Below are 16,265 nucleotides of genomic sequence, written 5' to 3' on the forward strand. Positions count from 1 at the left end.
ATTAGAGCATAAGCTTTCGTGAGCTACAGCTCACTTCATCGGATGCATTTGGTGGAAAAAAATTTTTTCCACCAAATGCATCCGATGAAGTGAGCTGTAGCTCACGAAAGCTTATGCTCTAATAAATTTGTTAGTCTCTAAGGTGCCACAAGTACTCCTTTTCTTTTTCCTAAACAAAATATGCTCCCTGGACCAGAAGCTGCTGATTGAATTGACATACTTGTGAAGGGAAACTGACAAGAATTTCAGTTTGTCCATAGTTGCTGGGATTCCCAAATCTGTGACTCTAGGGCAGACTTGCGCTTGGAGCAGAAAGTGGTGAGATTTGTGATGGTCCTTTGTTCCTGGGGCGGGGGGTGGTATCTTTGTCCCAGAGCTTTAGATGATTGAGTTAGATATCCTGGGCCCAGACTTTGGAGTGCTTTGAAGATAAGGACCTAGACCTTGAACATGATTCAAAATTCTCTGGTAATCCAGTGTAGGGAGTGGGTTCTCCATTGACAGCTATGTTTTGAGATCTGTCAGTTAGTCAGTTCTTAATCCATTTAATGTGTGCTTTATCGATATTGTACAGTGCTACTTTTTAATCAGAATGTCATGCAGTACTAAGTCAAAAACCTTACAAACGTATGATACTACATCTACACAGTTACTTCTGTCAACCAAACTTGTAATGTCCTCAAATAACAAAATCAGGTTTGTGTGACAAAAACTATTTTCCATAAATGCATGGTGACTGGCATTGATTATGTTCCTGCCCTTAATTCTCTTTTAATGGAGAATGCATATTCCCTGCAGCTGCATCAAGGGGGACATCAACAGGATAGTAGAATTTTGGGGAGTCTATATTATTGCCATTTTCCCATGGCACTTGTGCCCAGGTGATGCTGTATTTTATTCTGACAGTACACTGGTTGGCATCTATCAGACTGTGACAGAACCTGGTTGCCTTCCAGCCCTTGTTTAGCTGTGGAGTCCTCAAACATGTCCCCCTGGGGTAGTGAGCAATGGTATACACTAGCAATGACAAGAACTGCTGTCCTGCTGCTAACTCTTACAGCTTCCAAGAGCCCAGTAGTTCTGAGAATTTGCTTCCTAATGTGGCTATGAAGCTCAATAAATTGTGGTGGTGAAAGATATAACATGTAGCAAGTACTTTAGATGCTAATGTTAACACACACCAAAAAAAAAAAAAGAGAGAGAGTGAGAGAGACGCACGTCAAGAAAAAAATTAAATTAACCAATTTAATAATTTCTCAGTCAACTTTCAGAAAGGTACTGACTGATGGTAGTTTTTAAATACACCATAGACACAATTCAGGAACCAATTATCCTTCCTAGTTGGTCAATCACAGAATGGTATTTACTCACAGAGAAGTTCTAAATCACAGTAATTAACTGTAAACTGGCTCTAGTGTTCTCCCTGGAAAACCAGTTTTCCTGTCAAATGTCCAGCTGTCTCAGACTTTTCTGGATTTGTTTAATTTATCTACGAACTGCATTACTATATGAGCCTTTCCCTCCTCTGTTTTGCATTCTGTATGATGGTGGTATTGTCAAGGCTTTTATATTATAGCCTTGGAGATCATAGGAGCAGAGGAGGAAGAAAACATAGAGTGAACAAGCAATTTGTTACCAAAATTCTTATCCTTATTAAAAGGGCAACCTGGGCCATAGTTAGTAGGATTCCACTGTTGTCTTCCAGTAAGAAAACATTTTTTATGGGTGCTTTTCCATCTATCTGGCATCGCCACTAAATTTTATTCGAGTTAACCTATTACATTTGTGGTATTTTAAATAGCATTAGTCAAATATAAGCCATTGTCATGGCAGGTAAAAAATAATTTAATGCCCCTTAAATATTTTAAAGAATTGCATGATTACAGTGAAAGCAGTGCTAGGAGGTCTACTGCAGCTACGGAAAAATTGCCCTTTGTGAGGAAAATAAAAGATCGTATTAGTCCTGCACCCCAGAGCTATTTACAAAGAAAAGAGCTAACAAGAACAGTTTGGCTGTATGTTAAATGTGGTTTCTCTCTTTTCTCTGATTCATTCTCTCTTTCACTTTTGGTGAATTTTGTGCTCACAACTGACTGAGAACCCTAATCCTCTCTTTGAGTCCAGTCATCGTTTCCCAGCTCCTTACACAGTCATTTATATCAGTACAAAGTGGATGTAAAGCCTTATCCAGTCAGAATAGAAACATTTTTCACTCAAATTGCACTGGTGCAAGTAACCACGTACAGGGCAGGTTGGTGGTAAATGGGCCCCTTATTGGTGTAGCATCTTCTTTGCCAGGGCAGGCTTCCCCATTTCTCTAATAATGTGGTTCAATCTTAGCATACAGGGAGAACATCTAGGGTGAGGATATATCTCAATATCCATTTAACCGCTGCATTCTCTCTTGGGACTGGCCATACGAGTGCTCATGAGTGATAGCGGTTTTGTGATAGCAACAGCTGTTGACTTAGACCCCAAAACTCATTTCACAGCCTGGTAACAGATAATAACTATATCAGTATCTGAGCTTGAACAGAAACATACAGTTGAAAGACTACATATTGCAATATCAGTTCCCTGAACCATCCACTTCCCCTCATTAAGATAAGTTAGGAATAAAAGGCCAGATGATGCAAAATACTAAGGGCCTGCTGTGAAGTCGTAGGGCACTGAGTACCTCACAGATTTGGGCCCACCATTCACATAATACCTCTCTCACAAAAACAATTTTAATCATCTCTTTAGTCAGAAACGTTAAAATGCATATTATTAATATGAATGTTTTACTATTATGCATAAAAAACAGTTTAAAACAGTGCAGGAAATTCAGAGCTAAAGCAACCACTTGGTCCTTAACACATTCCATTGTGCCTGAATATTGTAGAAATTAATGTCTCATGTATAACATTAGAAAGCTAACATGCTGCAGTTCCCTTGTTTATGTTGCTTTTCCCTCCAGGGCTCTGTTTTGATCTGATGTAGTCCCAGGAATCCTAGCTGCACACAGAGTTTCACAAGAAAGTACTGAGATGCAGTCATGGGTTAAAGAGGGATGCCTTGCTTAGTGCTCCAAGATTCTGTTTTTGGCTCTGCCACACAGTTGCATGAATTCGGACAAGTCACTTCTGTGCCTCAGTTTTTCCATCTGTAAAATGTAGATCATAATTCTTATCTTCCTCCCATGCGTGTTGCATGAGCCTTAAAGTTTAAATACCATGTGATCCCTTGATGAAAGGATGCGCAAACTATTATAATTATTTCATTTAAATTTCAGGATGCCGTCATCTTGCCATCTGAAACTAGCAGTCCATCTTGGACATCTTTCCATCGATACTGGAGAAAGACACGTGCCTTTCCCATAGACCAAGAGAATGCATTAAAAGGCATGAAACTGACTCAAAAGAGAAGGTTACACATTTTAGAAAGCTGTGAAGCTTACATATACAATGCAGCCATGTGGCTAAGCATTTAAGACAAACTATTAGCTTATATATGGCATTTGATTGCCTAACCTAACTTATGCGTATTGCATAAGGAATAGTGTGAAATCTGAAAATTAAGCTGGATTTGAAAAGCACATGTTGCTCATGCAGGGGGGAAGGGGGTTTGATGTAGAGATAACTGAATCACATAGAGACAGAAAGAAGACTCAGTTTTCTTCTACAGACTCACTTTCATATTCGCACTACAATACTTTCCCTCAGACATAACATTAGAATGCCTTGCTTCACTTAGGACTACAATGGCATAAACAGAGTTAGATTGACACTGATAGCTGCCTAAAATGAAGGTTATAGGAGAGTATAATCATGCCATTGTCTGCATACTGCTTACTTCTTTGGTGGAGGAGTTGAGTGGCAGGACTACTTGGGAGGTGATGGTTTGGATGAGGCAAGGTCATTTTGCCATCCTATGGAAAATACTCTTCTTTCTTTCCCAGGGAAAGGGGCCCTCCAGTTTAGTAGCAAATACATGAGTCTTCTGGGGATGATTTTCAGCTTCCACGTGTGCTTGTGCAACCATATATTTGCACATCTGCAAACCCTTTTGCATGCAGGGTATAGAATATACACACATAAAACCTATTTGTCTGAAGAAGATTTGCATGCCACAAACCCCTTTACCTGAATGCACAGGAGCAAGTGCTGGAAAAGCTCATATGCAGGTACACATGCATACACTAGAGGAAGCCATGTTGAGATCCCACTGATCAGCAGACCCTAGGTGGGATTTTAAAAAGTGCCTCAGTGATGTGGGAGCATGTGTCTCATTGAAAGTCAGTGGAACTTTTGCTCCTGTGTTGCTTATGTACTTTGAAAACCTTACCCCATGTGCCAGGTGCAGCATATTTGCTAAATAATAAGCACAACAGAGTCATCCATATATGACATTTTTTAAAAAAGAAAAGGAGTCCTTGTGGCACCTTAGAGACTAACAAATTTATTTGAGCATAAGCTTTCGTGAGCTGCAGCTCACTTCATCTGATGCATGCAGTGGAAAATACACTGTAAGCTCATGAAATAAATTTGTTAGTCTCTAAGATGCCACAAGGACTCCTTTTCTTTTTGCGGATACAGACTAACATGGCTGCTACTCTGAAACATGACATTTTTAGTCAATGCACAAAAACAAGAAATAGAAAGTAAAATCTTTTCTGTAGGTCCTACGGTATTTAAAATCCCCTCTTTATCGACTCCAAATCTGGGGCCAAGTTTGACTTCAGTGTCTCTTTACTGTTTTCCTATATTATTTATTATATAGTGCTACTAAATAACACACTAAAACGGCATTGATATTAACTGCCCTCTCTTTTCTTCCTCTAGTTCCTTTGCTATCTTCCCTGGTCTGTTTTGCCATTCTAATGGTAAAGCTCACTCATAACACTTTCTCTGATGATACATTTACTCTACCTTGACTCCAAAGTACAGGACATTAAATGCTATTGTCACTCTGTGTAAGTCCATCCTTGAATTCTGGGCACCAGGATTTCAGACCAACAAGCAGTGAAACTGGATAAATCTCACTTGCAATGTGAAAGGATTAACCTGCCTAACTACATGTTACAGTGGTCTCTGTACATGGGTAATTTTTATATACTGTACTATGGAATAGATTTTCAGATTGATGAAGGCCATTTTGCTAGCATAAAGCAGGTTCATGTGACTATGGGGTATATCTAAATGAGAACTCCCTTATTGTGCTGCAGTACCTGAAAACAACACAGCCATTGGTTTAGTGGTCACTTTTAATTTCTCTCTGTTGTTGTTTTGAGTCAGACCTTTAAGTTCTGATCTATGTAATAATAAGCTCCTATATTGTGCTGTTCATCAGTAGAACTTATAGCTCTGTACAAAGGAGGGAAGTTTCATTACTTCAGTGAGATGAAGTGAATTACCAAGGGTCATCCAGCAGGCTGGTGGTAGAACCTGGAATAGAACCATGGTCTCTTGAGTCCCAATCCTGTGCTACATCCAGTAGGCCATTATGTTACAAAGGGGAAGGAAATAATGCTCTTAAGGCAATGTAGGTCGAATCTTGGACTACTTACTCAGGCAATATTCTCATTGAAGTCAATATAATGTAGATTGGACTCTACATTTGGAAAATTGGTACATATCAACACAATAAAGGCTACGTTTCCTATTCCTTTCAGACAGCCTTCATTTCATGCTCATCCAAAACTTGAGTGAATGCCACATTTTTGCACCTACATGGGCAATTGCACATTTCCACTGTGTAAGTGTCTGCACACTTACGTGATTGGCTTGCACTCTTGAGGGTTCCCAGTGCTCATAAAATGGAGGCTGGCAGAACATTTTCCCCTACAAGTATAACTGAAAAGGAGCTGAAACAATTTTAGAAGACTCTTTCCATCTGAGCTTGTCTGCAGAGTTATGAACCTTTGAGAACAGTTATACAGAGGAAATACAGAGAGACATTAACTAATGGCAGTAAAGTTTCCAGAACCAGGATGATGTGTGAGCATAGGGAATAGGCAATGAGCATGAACTACTGAAGCTATAACATTCATAATTAGTTAAATTCACTGCTGAGCAGAGGGGCAGCATGAGATATTCTCAAAACTTAACTCCCTTAGACTTAAGTGGAACTTCACTGATAGATAGGCCTTGCATTGAGCCGCTGTATAGAGGTGAATTTATGTATAAAGTGAATACATAATATACACAAATGAGACAGTCTTCTATTTCAGTACATTTCTCATGTACTAAGGCAAATTACATATACATTTTTCTTCCAATGGTAATGGGCTTTTTTATTGTTTTTATTTAGAAATGAGCATAACTTTGAACTTCATTAAAACCAAATGTTTAATTGCATTCATGGCTATCAGATTTATTGATTTACTTAACTCTCCACTTGCAATGCAGCAGAATAATATATCATAGCTTCGGATAATGCTGTCCTAGCCAAGTTTTCCTTTAGTATCTCAATTTCTCAGACAAGTATGCATCAATGGTTTATATTGGCAGGACCCACTCTTCTGCTGACAGGTTGGAAAAGAAAAATCCCGTTTGTATTTTAAGATTTCCAAAAGCCTGTTGATTTATGAAATATTACTGGCTTTGCATTAGGTTTTGTTTTTTTAATAAAGGAAGGGAATAGACCATTTCACTTTGTCATGTATTAAATAAGTAGAGTTATTCCCTCTAATTACACTTCCCCTCAGGAGGTTCCTGGCAAGTTAACCAGCAATTAATAACTGCATTTGTTATTTTATGTTTTAAGTTTCTTTTCAGTGGGATGGAGAGAGAATTCCACATTGTGTTCCCTCCCACTCCACAGAGGAGAGGGATCTGCCATCCTGAGGAGGGATCAATCCTCTGCAGCCTTGTTTGCCTTGTCAAGGCAGTAGTGAAGGCTAACGGGGCTCAAATTCCTCCTATTTGGGGATGTGGGCAAGGGATTGTTTCTCTTGTGGGCAGGAGAAGGGGAAGGAGTTAACTATGGGGGCCAAGGAACCCCTTCTTTTCTGTAGGAAGGAGAGGGAGTATGGAGGTTACTGAGCAGCAGGAAGATGAAATGGAGAAAGTGTGATGGGGCTTTGAGGACAGAGATAGAAGGAGGAGGTGAGGATATGAGCGAGAGAACATACCCCTGTGACAGATGCTAGTCATGTCACTTAAGGCAATTCTGGAAGGTGCTCAGGTACTCTGGTGATGAGGGATTCCTAATTTTGCTTTTGTTGTCACTCAGCTATTCAAGAGAGAGTCCTTTCGGTAGGCAAACTCCTTCCCACCAAGCACAGCTTCTTCCAGTTCCCTCCATGCTCCTTCACAGGTTTCTTCCAACTTTGACCTACCACTAGCTGGAAGGATTGGGGAGAAATGAAGAGGCACAGGGCCTGTGTGCAGATAGCACAAGCCTTTGGTAGATCTCGGGAGATCCATGATGGATCCCCATCAGCTCTTTGAGCTCTCCCTTTTTGATACTTCAGTCTCTAATGCTGTCATTTAGTGTAGCAGGGTGGTCACCCCGCTCCAGCCCTGAAGGGGTAAAAGCAGCCCTGGAGAGGGCTGTAGCTGGGGAAAAGGAATGAAAGCAGCAAACTTAGGCTGATTGGGGGAAGTGGCCACAGCTGGGGCCACTCCCCAATCAGGCCACAGCTGGCCCTATAAGAGGGCTGTGGGCCACAAACAGGAGTGTCTCACTCTAGCCCTAGAGTGAGAAGGGCTAGCTGCCTGAGAGCAGGTACTTGAAGTAGGGGCAGTGCTGGGAAAGGGCAAAGGGAGCTAGGGAGCTCCAGCTTGGTAAACTCCCAGGCTGCAGGCCTTGGTAAAGGCCCAGAAAGATACTGGGGCTGCAGAGGGGCAGCCTAGGAATAGGCAAAGGCAGCAGGTCCTAACCTCTTGCCAATGATGAGTGGCCATTACACTGCAGTCTGCCCTAGTGAGCAGGGGCTAGATGGTGACTGGCAGTAGCCGCTGAGGTAAGGTGGGGATAGAGGATTGGGGGTTCCCCAGGGTGAGGAAACCCAGATTGCAGGATACTGCTGGGGGCAGAATGCTGACATAGAAGGGCACTGGTGTCCAGAAGGGACACGGGGCCAGCAGCAGGTGAGACACTAAGAGCTAATTCCCAGGACGATCAGCAGGAGGTGCTGTACTGGTGAGTTGTTGCTTCATTACATTTAGGCACCTTTTATGAACACCTATGCCTTGTCTACACTTGTGGCAGCATGTAGGATACAGGTAGCTACACAGGGGAGTAAAAGGCTCTGTCAGGAGAGACAGTGGCAGTTGCCCACTGCTGGAGTCTTTTCCTGCTGCCCCCTTCCTCCGTCCCCCACCACAGCCTTTCCTTGATGCAGTGGAAGGCTCCAGCAGTGGGCAACTGCCAGAGCCTTTCCCTGCTGCCACTTTGCTGCCCATAGACTTTCCCTGCTGCTGGACTCTTTCACTGCAGCAGAGAGAGGTTTTGGCAGCAGGACACTACTCTGATATTTTTTGGCAGACTAGGTGTGGGAGGCACTGCTTGGGCATGCAGAGAGCCATCTAGGGTATATAGCCTAAGGGTTCTGGCATGTCAACTCTATTCAACATAGCAGTGCCTCACTGTCTACCCTGCTATTTATACCTGTGCTAGGGAGGCATGTAGTGTCTGTACTCTGCATGCTTCTGTAACTGTAGATGGATCTTAAGACACTGCAAAGACAATAGGTACCCCTTTCCATTTTCAAATTCATTGCCCAGTTTTGTTTCCATTAAAGTCAATGGCAAAATTCGCATGGGCTTCACTGGGCGCAGGAGCTGGCCATTAACTATTTACAATCTCAAAGGAAAGTTTAAAGAACTTCACCAAAATTGAGCCCTTGTATTGCACAATGTCACTTGAATCCTTTAATGACTCCTCTTGTCATATTTGCTCAAGTACATGTTCTGTACATTATGTACTTACTGCATTTGTAAGGCATAGATCAATGAGCATTAGCGCTGGCTGGGAAATGGAAAACAAAACATAGAATACTGTATAATTTCAATCTGGCATCCTAGCCATGTACAGTAATACCAGTAGTGGGGCCTAAAATAAAAAATAAAGCTCCAAACAGACCACCATCCAGAACCCAGGACAAATCCAACAACTACACCACCAAGCAAACAGGAATGTTCCCAGTTCACACAAAATTTCTGGAACAAAAAAGATTGCTGTAGCCTAGAAAGAAATAGAAAAATGGAAAAAAAATGGAGGGAACCTAAAAATGGCCCAGGCTAAAGATTACTGCAATCTATGGACTTTACATCAGCAAGGACCCGTGGACAGAGCATGGGTCTGGAATGCAGGAGATTTGGGTTTTATTCCCAGTTCTGTCACTAGGTTGGTGACTAATCTTGAGCAGTCATATAACTTCCTTGTGCCTCAGTTTCCCCATCTGTAAAACAGGAGTATATGTACTGACCTCCTTTGTAAAGCTCTACAGATGAAAATAATTAAATAATTTAATTATTATTTGACATCATGTTGTAAGTGCAGCCAGCAAGGACCTCCAGGAGAGAGGACTGTCAGAGAGGACCATGAACTGAGAAAACTACTCTTGGCTGAACTCCGATACAAAGGCCCTGACACAGAACTCACAGAAGTCAATTAAATTCTGTCTATTAACTTGAGTAGGCACTGGATTAAATGCAAAAAGCCATCTTATCCCATTATATTATAACTGCTGGGCAAGAGCGTAAGGTAGGAGGCATTCTCTCCGGTAAATAGAACCTAGGTTATGGAGGGGCTCATATTCTAATACGAAGTAATAAAAATGTGGACTATTTTAGATAACTGGCCTATAGTAATAATTCTTCCCCAGCTGTTTTCAAAAATTTGGATGATTCTTGGTAAAAACTAGTAATATACAATGCAGTGGTGGTAAAATCAATAAATGTTTCCCAGCATTGACTAGTTTTTATTCTTTAAAACAAAAAGGTATTCAGCAGAAAATCCCAACTGTTGGCTATTCTGCTTCGGAAGAGAACATCCCAGCTGAGCCATATCCTGTCTTGGCCTTTGAGAATGTGTATACTGTGCAGGAGTGGGAGAAACCCATGCTCTTGAGGAAGAGGCAAAATTAGTGTGGGAGTAATCAAGCCTCTTTGAAAAATCTGCAACAAAAATGTGTAAGGAAAAGAGTAATTTTGGATTTATTTTATTTGCATCTGATTCTGAACACTGAAAGGCTGTAAGGTACAAATTATTTTCATCCCCCACCAAAAGAAGGAAAGATGTAGAAGTTTTCAGCTAACTACATTTTTAAGGTGCTGTATTTGGCACTGATAATTGGAAAAAATGCATTTGTAGGAAAAGAAAATTAGTGAGAAAACAGAGAGCCAGCCAAGATAATACATATTCGATATTCATTATCTTATTACAAATGGTCAAAACAAGGTGTTGATATCCTGTAGGCAGCACTCAAAGAATAACAATACATTAAACTGAAAGTTATACTTTTCCTTTATGTTGAATTTGCAGATTTTTGTACAGCATGATGGCCTGTATGCAAAGGTAGAGCTGTTCTTAAAAGGCTGTAATCTCATTCAAGATGGAAATTTCAGTAGCACAGTGAATTGAGGGTCCCATTCTCACTACTTTAGTTGGAGAATGAGATTAGTCACTCAATTAGGTGTCTCCTCTTCTCTTGCATCCTCATTTCCTGCTCCTGGGGAAAATACAATGGAAGGGAAATAGTGCTTATTGAGTGACTTTGGACAACGGTTGGAATTACAAAATGATACACTGGGGAAGCTATAGTAATGATACTACCACCTGCAACTTGTGCACTGTACAGTGTGAGCAATTTATTCTATCAGTCCCTGTGATCATGATGCTGATAGAGAAGTGAGGTTTTTAACCAATTGTACAGTACAAATAAGGACTTTGTGTAAGTTTAAATACAAAATTTATTTTAGTAATCTGTATAGTTTAAGAAACACCTAAATGTTGTGTAGTATTTAGTGTTGTGTAGCTGTCAATGCTGTAAGAATGTCAGAATTGCCCGTCTCAAACAATGAAGCATGGAATTCTGCTTCTGTTATTGTCTCTAGCAGCCTTCAGAGTTAAATGATTAGTTACACCAGAGAGAGGCTACAACCATTCTTTAAGTTGTGTTATAAAGTTGCCAATTATGGGAGCAAAGGGAATGTTGCCCAAGTTTCCCAACCTCTTAGCCTTTTTGTGGGTGACAAAAGACTAAACAAAAGTGGAGAACTATTCATTTGAGTTACGCTGTACGGAAGTTTTCCAGTAACTCATAATGGTTGGTTAATTTGTCCCAGGCCTTTTATACTTCATCCTGCTCTACATTTGCACTGTTTCATTTTGGCACATGAATGAAAGTAATATAACATTTAATGCAAAAATCCAAGATCAGTGGCTCATTCAGGTTTTGATGTTTAAATTGACTTAAGTCTGGAAATACCACACTAAAATTATTACACTTCTCTCTTAAACCTTGCTTGTTCTGTCCCTTCCCACATTACTCTTCATTTGGACTTTTCTGTCTTAATCTCTCTTTTTAAGCTAGTGAAAACACTTACACTCAGTTTTAGCTGGTCTACACTAGATGTAAAGCTCTGGGGGGAGGAGGCAGAATAATGGTTATGACTGAATTATAAATGCTCCAAAACAGTGCATCTCAATCTCAGCTATATGGGTTGCTGTAGAAATTTAATACCCGTATCTGATGCTTTTAATCTTCAAAATGTTTTTATAAAGGTTTAACAGTCCACAAAACATGCCTGTGTGGTGGGTAAATATGAGTCTCAAGTGACTTGCCAAAGGCTACCGAGGGAGTGGCAAATGAAGGATTTATTGGGCCCTTGTTTTGTTCAGAGCAGTAAATTATGCCTCTCTCTCATAAAGATCTTCTTGTGGAGGATATTGCACAGATTTTTTAATATGGTGGAAAAATCCAGTCTTCATCCTCAAAGTAAAGATCGCAAAAAGAAAAGGAGTACTTGTGGCACCTTAGAGACTAACAAATTTATTTGAGCATAAGCTTTCATGAGCTACAGCTCGCTTCATCGGATGCATTCATCGGATGCTGTAGCTCACGAAAGCTTATGCTCTAATAAATTTGTTAGTCTCTAAGGTGCCACAAGTACTCCTTTTCTTTTTGCGAATACAGACTAACACGGCTGCTACTCTGAAAAAAGTAAAGATCATTAGCGTTAACAGAAATGAACCTTGGTTCACCAGGCTGAGCCACAGTTACAGTTGTTTTATCCTAAGACTATACTGTCAGCTTAGTACCAAATTTTATTTAATTGGTTATGAGGCATGGGCTTTGATTTACTTCGTTTTTTTCTTTTAATTCCAACTTGTGGTGGGGCAGTGACTCACCAGCATGGTGCCTCCTGCTGGTTGTCCAGGGAATTGGCTCTTACCAGCCCCGGAGTGCCCGCTGCCCGCTGATGTCCCTCCTGGACCCCGGTACCCTTAACCCAGGGATTCTACCCACCACAGCAACCCAATTCAGGGGAGCCCCTTATCCCCACCTTGCCTCAGTGGCTACTGCCAGTCACCATCTAGCCCCCACTCACTGGGGCTGACTGCAGTCTGTAAAAGCCACACATCATTGTCAAGGAGGAGGGTTTGGACCTGCTGCCTCTGCCTATCTTGGGGCTGCCCCTCCTCAGCCCCAGTACCCTTTGTGGGCCCGTAACTTGGGGTTGTGCTAGGCTGGAGCTCCTTCTGCCCTTCCCCAGCACTGCTTTACCCTAACAAGGCCTGCAGCCTGGGGTTATGCTAGGCTGGAGCTCCTGGCTCCCTCTGCCCTTCCCCAGCACTGCTCCATCCTAGCTACCCTTCTCAGCTTCCCAGGCAGCCAGGTCCTTTCCTCTCTAGAGCTAGAAAGAGAGTCTGAGTCCTTCTGGCCCATTGCCCTCTTATAAGGGTTAGCTGGGCCCTGATTGCACTGGCTACAGCTGTGGCTGCTTTCCCAATTAGCCCAGCTTTCCTCCCTGCAGCCCTCTCCAGGGCTGCCTTATCCCCTTCCGGTGGGAGCGAGGTTACCACCTTGCTACAGAGCTGGATTGCTTTTTTCCTAATAATTCTGGTTTTTATTATTATTTCTTAAAATCTGCATTCATGGTGTTCATCAGTCTTCTGGGACACTTTTCACTCACTGCCCCAGGAAGCATGCAGAGATCCATGGTGCCATAATAAGTATAATATCTTATACTTACGGAGCAGCTTTATCACAAGAACAAACAGACATATTAAGAGTATACACTTCATATACACAAGGATACATATACACCGCTGAAAAAATGTCAGCTGTTTCACAGCACACATGGACAGTATACAGCAGATTAGGGCAGGAATTAAAGAAGAATGTCAGTCAGTTCCAGCTTTCACAGGAATTTTAGGCAGGCAGAATGTAATTACCTCTGTAACTTTGCCAGTGTTCAGGGATTAAAACTCCTTATTCACAGATATGGTAAAAATTAATTATACTATGCATTTTTGTAGTGCTTTTCAGCTGAGGTTCTAATAATTAAGCGTCAACAGGCTTGTTAGCTAGATAAATGTTGTCCCCATTTTACAGAAGGAGAAACAGTTGTAGGGAGCTGATTTGCTTTTGTTACACTGTAACCCAATAAAACCCAATCTCCTGATGTCATGTGCCATAACTCTTCAACCATCTCTCTGCTGCCTTTTGATACTGCCTGACAGGTTTTCCCCTTCTGTAATCCTTAATTAGCAAAGGAGTCTGAGAAAGGAAAAAACTGTCTCCAGTCTCCTGCCCAGCATCACCTTTCTCAATAAGAGCAGGTGCTAATAGCCAAAGCTTTGAATTCAATTGGTTCTTTATCCTCTGCTTACCGTTATGTAGTCACTGCACAAAGGATGCAACTCATGGTAAAGCTTTGCAATACCATCCAATATGAAAAATAGCTAAATGTCATGCTCTCTTCCTACTTTAAGTTCCACCTTGGAGCTGGAGTCTTGGCTTATAAACCACTTTTGTGCCCATCTGTGCCAGTTTCATGCCAGTCTGGTCCATGATATAAATTAGAGCAACCTTTTGATTCTATGGTACAACCTTACATGGGCAGCTTTGACTATCAGCTCAAATGATATTATCATACTATGAGGCTCTTTCACAGACTTCTTGTGGGACTTTCATCAAGTTACTTGTTTTCTGAGCCACTATCTCTCCATTACGTACAATAGATCTCAGGTGTTTAGCAAGGGTTACTTTATTAATGTGTGTAAAAGCTCTTTGAGATCCTTAGGTGGCAGGTAATATTGCAGTACATATTATTTTTTGGGGGGTTGATTGTATTAAACAGAAATCCAGTGGTTAATGCATCTGGGCTCCATTATAATTCCCTGTCATACAGTATCCGATAACTCATTCTGATACTGAGGTTCATCTTTGAACTGGTAGATTTGCTGCTTGCAGCAGCATTCACTTAAAAAGTTATAATACATATTGCTGATCATAATGAATTCTGTATTTTTTTTTCTTATAAAAGTATTTCACCACATTCTTGTTCGTTAATATTTGCTAGGAGTCTTTCCAAGCAGATGCATTGTAACTCCTCTCCACAGTGGTAATGCATCACTGGAAGAATGGAAAACACATCAAACACAAATGTAATTTTGCTCTGTAGCACATCATTTCAGAGGAGGAATATTTTCTCTCTGCCTTTGCTTCTTGTAAAGTACAGTATGCCTAGATGACACATACATCACTGATGTCTCAGACCCCAGTAGGTTTTGACATTATAAATCAGTATTTTACTGTTTCATATTTCATCATCATTATTAAAACCTGTAGATTGGCTGAAAACAAACATATATCAGCACTTAAAAGCAATGTGTCATTTTCTGATCTTTTATAAAACAGGGGACTTGTTTTATTTGAAAATAAAACCTACATTCTGGAGCCGTTGGAAAATGCTACAAGTGAACACAAGATCTACAAAGCAGAGAACCTGAAAATAGCTTCCGGATCTTGTGACAACCAATTCAACGTCTCTGGCATCACTATTGATGACACATCACAGTCTTCTCAAGCATTCACTAGCAGGGTAGGTGGAAAGATAGTTTTATGTTTTGGAATTGTTGATCATCTCTTTATGGCAATTTCCAGAAATTGGTGGAATATCCAGATCAAAATTAATTGCTGCACTACATGTGTATCAATTGAAGTAATGCATGGATGGGGACATCAACGCTCCATTGAGTGGGGCCAAGATTTCACCTGGAGGTGGTGACCATCATGAAATCAAGTAAAATAGAGATGATTGGAAAAGACCCAGCTAAATTCTCTCTTCTTTGCTTGCTGGATGGTTCCCTATGCTTCAATATCAGATGATTAGCCCAGCCTAGTTCTAAACAGCCCAGCAAATGGAGCTTCTGCCATTTCTCTTGGGACTGAGATTCCATTTTTATATAGAGAGATTTTTCCCATTTCTAAATTTCATCATGACTTCTGATATTCTACTTCTCTGGATCTACCTGGACATTTAGGTTTTCATTTGCAGCTGCCTAAAAATTTCAAATGAAGGTGCATACCTCTTTGGAAATCTTAGACATAGTCTATGGACCCCCAGGGATCTGCAGACCACATATTGAAAACCGCTGGTTTAGGAGGCTATCACTTCTCCTCCCATACGTAGGTCAAAATGTGGCTTTTTCCAAGGAGAAACATTGGGGAAATTGTGCAGTCTCTCTTGCTGCTGCTCCCTGTGCACAGCAGGAGCAGTTTGTTCCTTGCATTAGGCAGAAGTTTCCCTTTGGTGTGCCAGCCCTGCTCCATTGACTGATGTAGAGGGAAGAGATGCAGTCACAACCCTGCCTTCAACATCCTGCTCCCCCTTGAATAGCAGGAGCAAGCAGGCCTTATGCTCCTCAGATTATGAGTGAGCCCTGGGGAGCTTTTTGCTCATCCTTCCAGCCCTGCACAGGGGCCACTCACAATCTGAGTCTTACTGCTTTGACAATCAAACTTGTTTAGTTCTTTTACACTTTGTCCATGAGTTAATCTCTCTAGAAGCCTAAGAAACTGTTCATCAAAGCATTTAACCACATGGTAAGGTCTCTTAAAGACAATGGAACATAAGCATGTGTTTGAAGTTAAATGTGCTTAAGTGCTTTGCTAAATCAAGGCCTTTAATCATTTTTCTTGCTCATATTTTAATTCCACCCTGTTTTCATTAATGAGATGGTGCAGAATTGTAGGCAGATTACAAATTTTGGTAATATATTTTGATTCCTGTGCCACTTGCAATTCAGTCTTAAAGAAAGCAGCT

At 41.1% G+C, this 16,265-nt stretch overlaps 1 protein-coding gene across 1 annotated transcript in view; it reads left to right on the forward strand.

Moving 5' to 3' along the window:
* The window catches only part of ADAM12 (ADAM metallopeptidase domain 12), a 374,238-nt gene that overhangs the window by 262,306 nt on the left and 95,667 nt on the right, over positions 1–16,265 (forward strand). Inside the window, exon 9 of the mRNA XM_043518460.1 lies at positions 14,858–15,041. Within this exon, the coding sequence (XP_043374395.1) occupies positions 14,858–15,041 (184 nt within the window). The remainder of the gene's footprint in view (positions 1–14,857; positions 15,042–16,265) is intronic.

This window comes from Dermochelys coriacea, chromosome 7, assembly GCF_009764565.3.
Source record: "Dermochelys coriacea isolate rDerCor1 chromosome 7, rDerCor1.pri.v4, whole genome shotgun sequence".
Taxonomy (NCBI): domain Eukaryota; kingdom Metazoa; phylum Chordata; order Testudines; family Dermochelyidae; genus Dermochelys; species Dermochelys coriacea.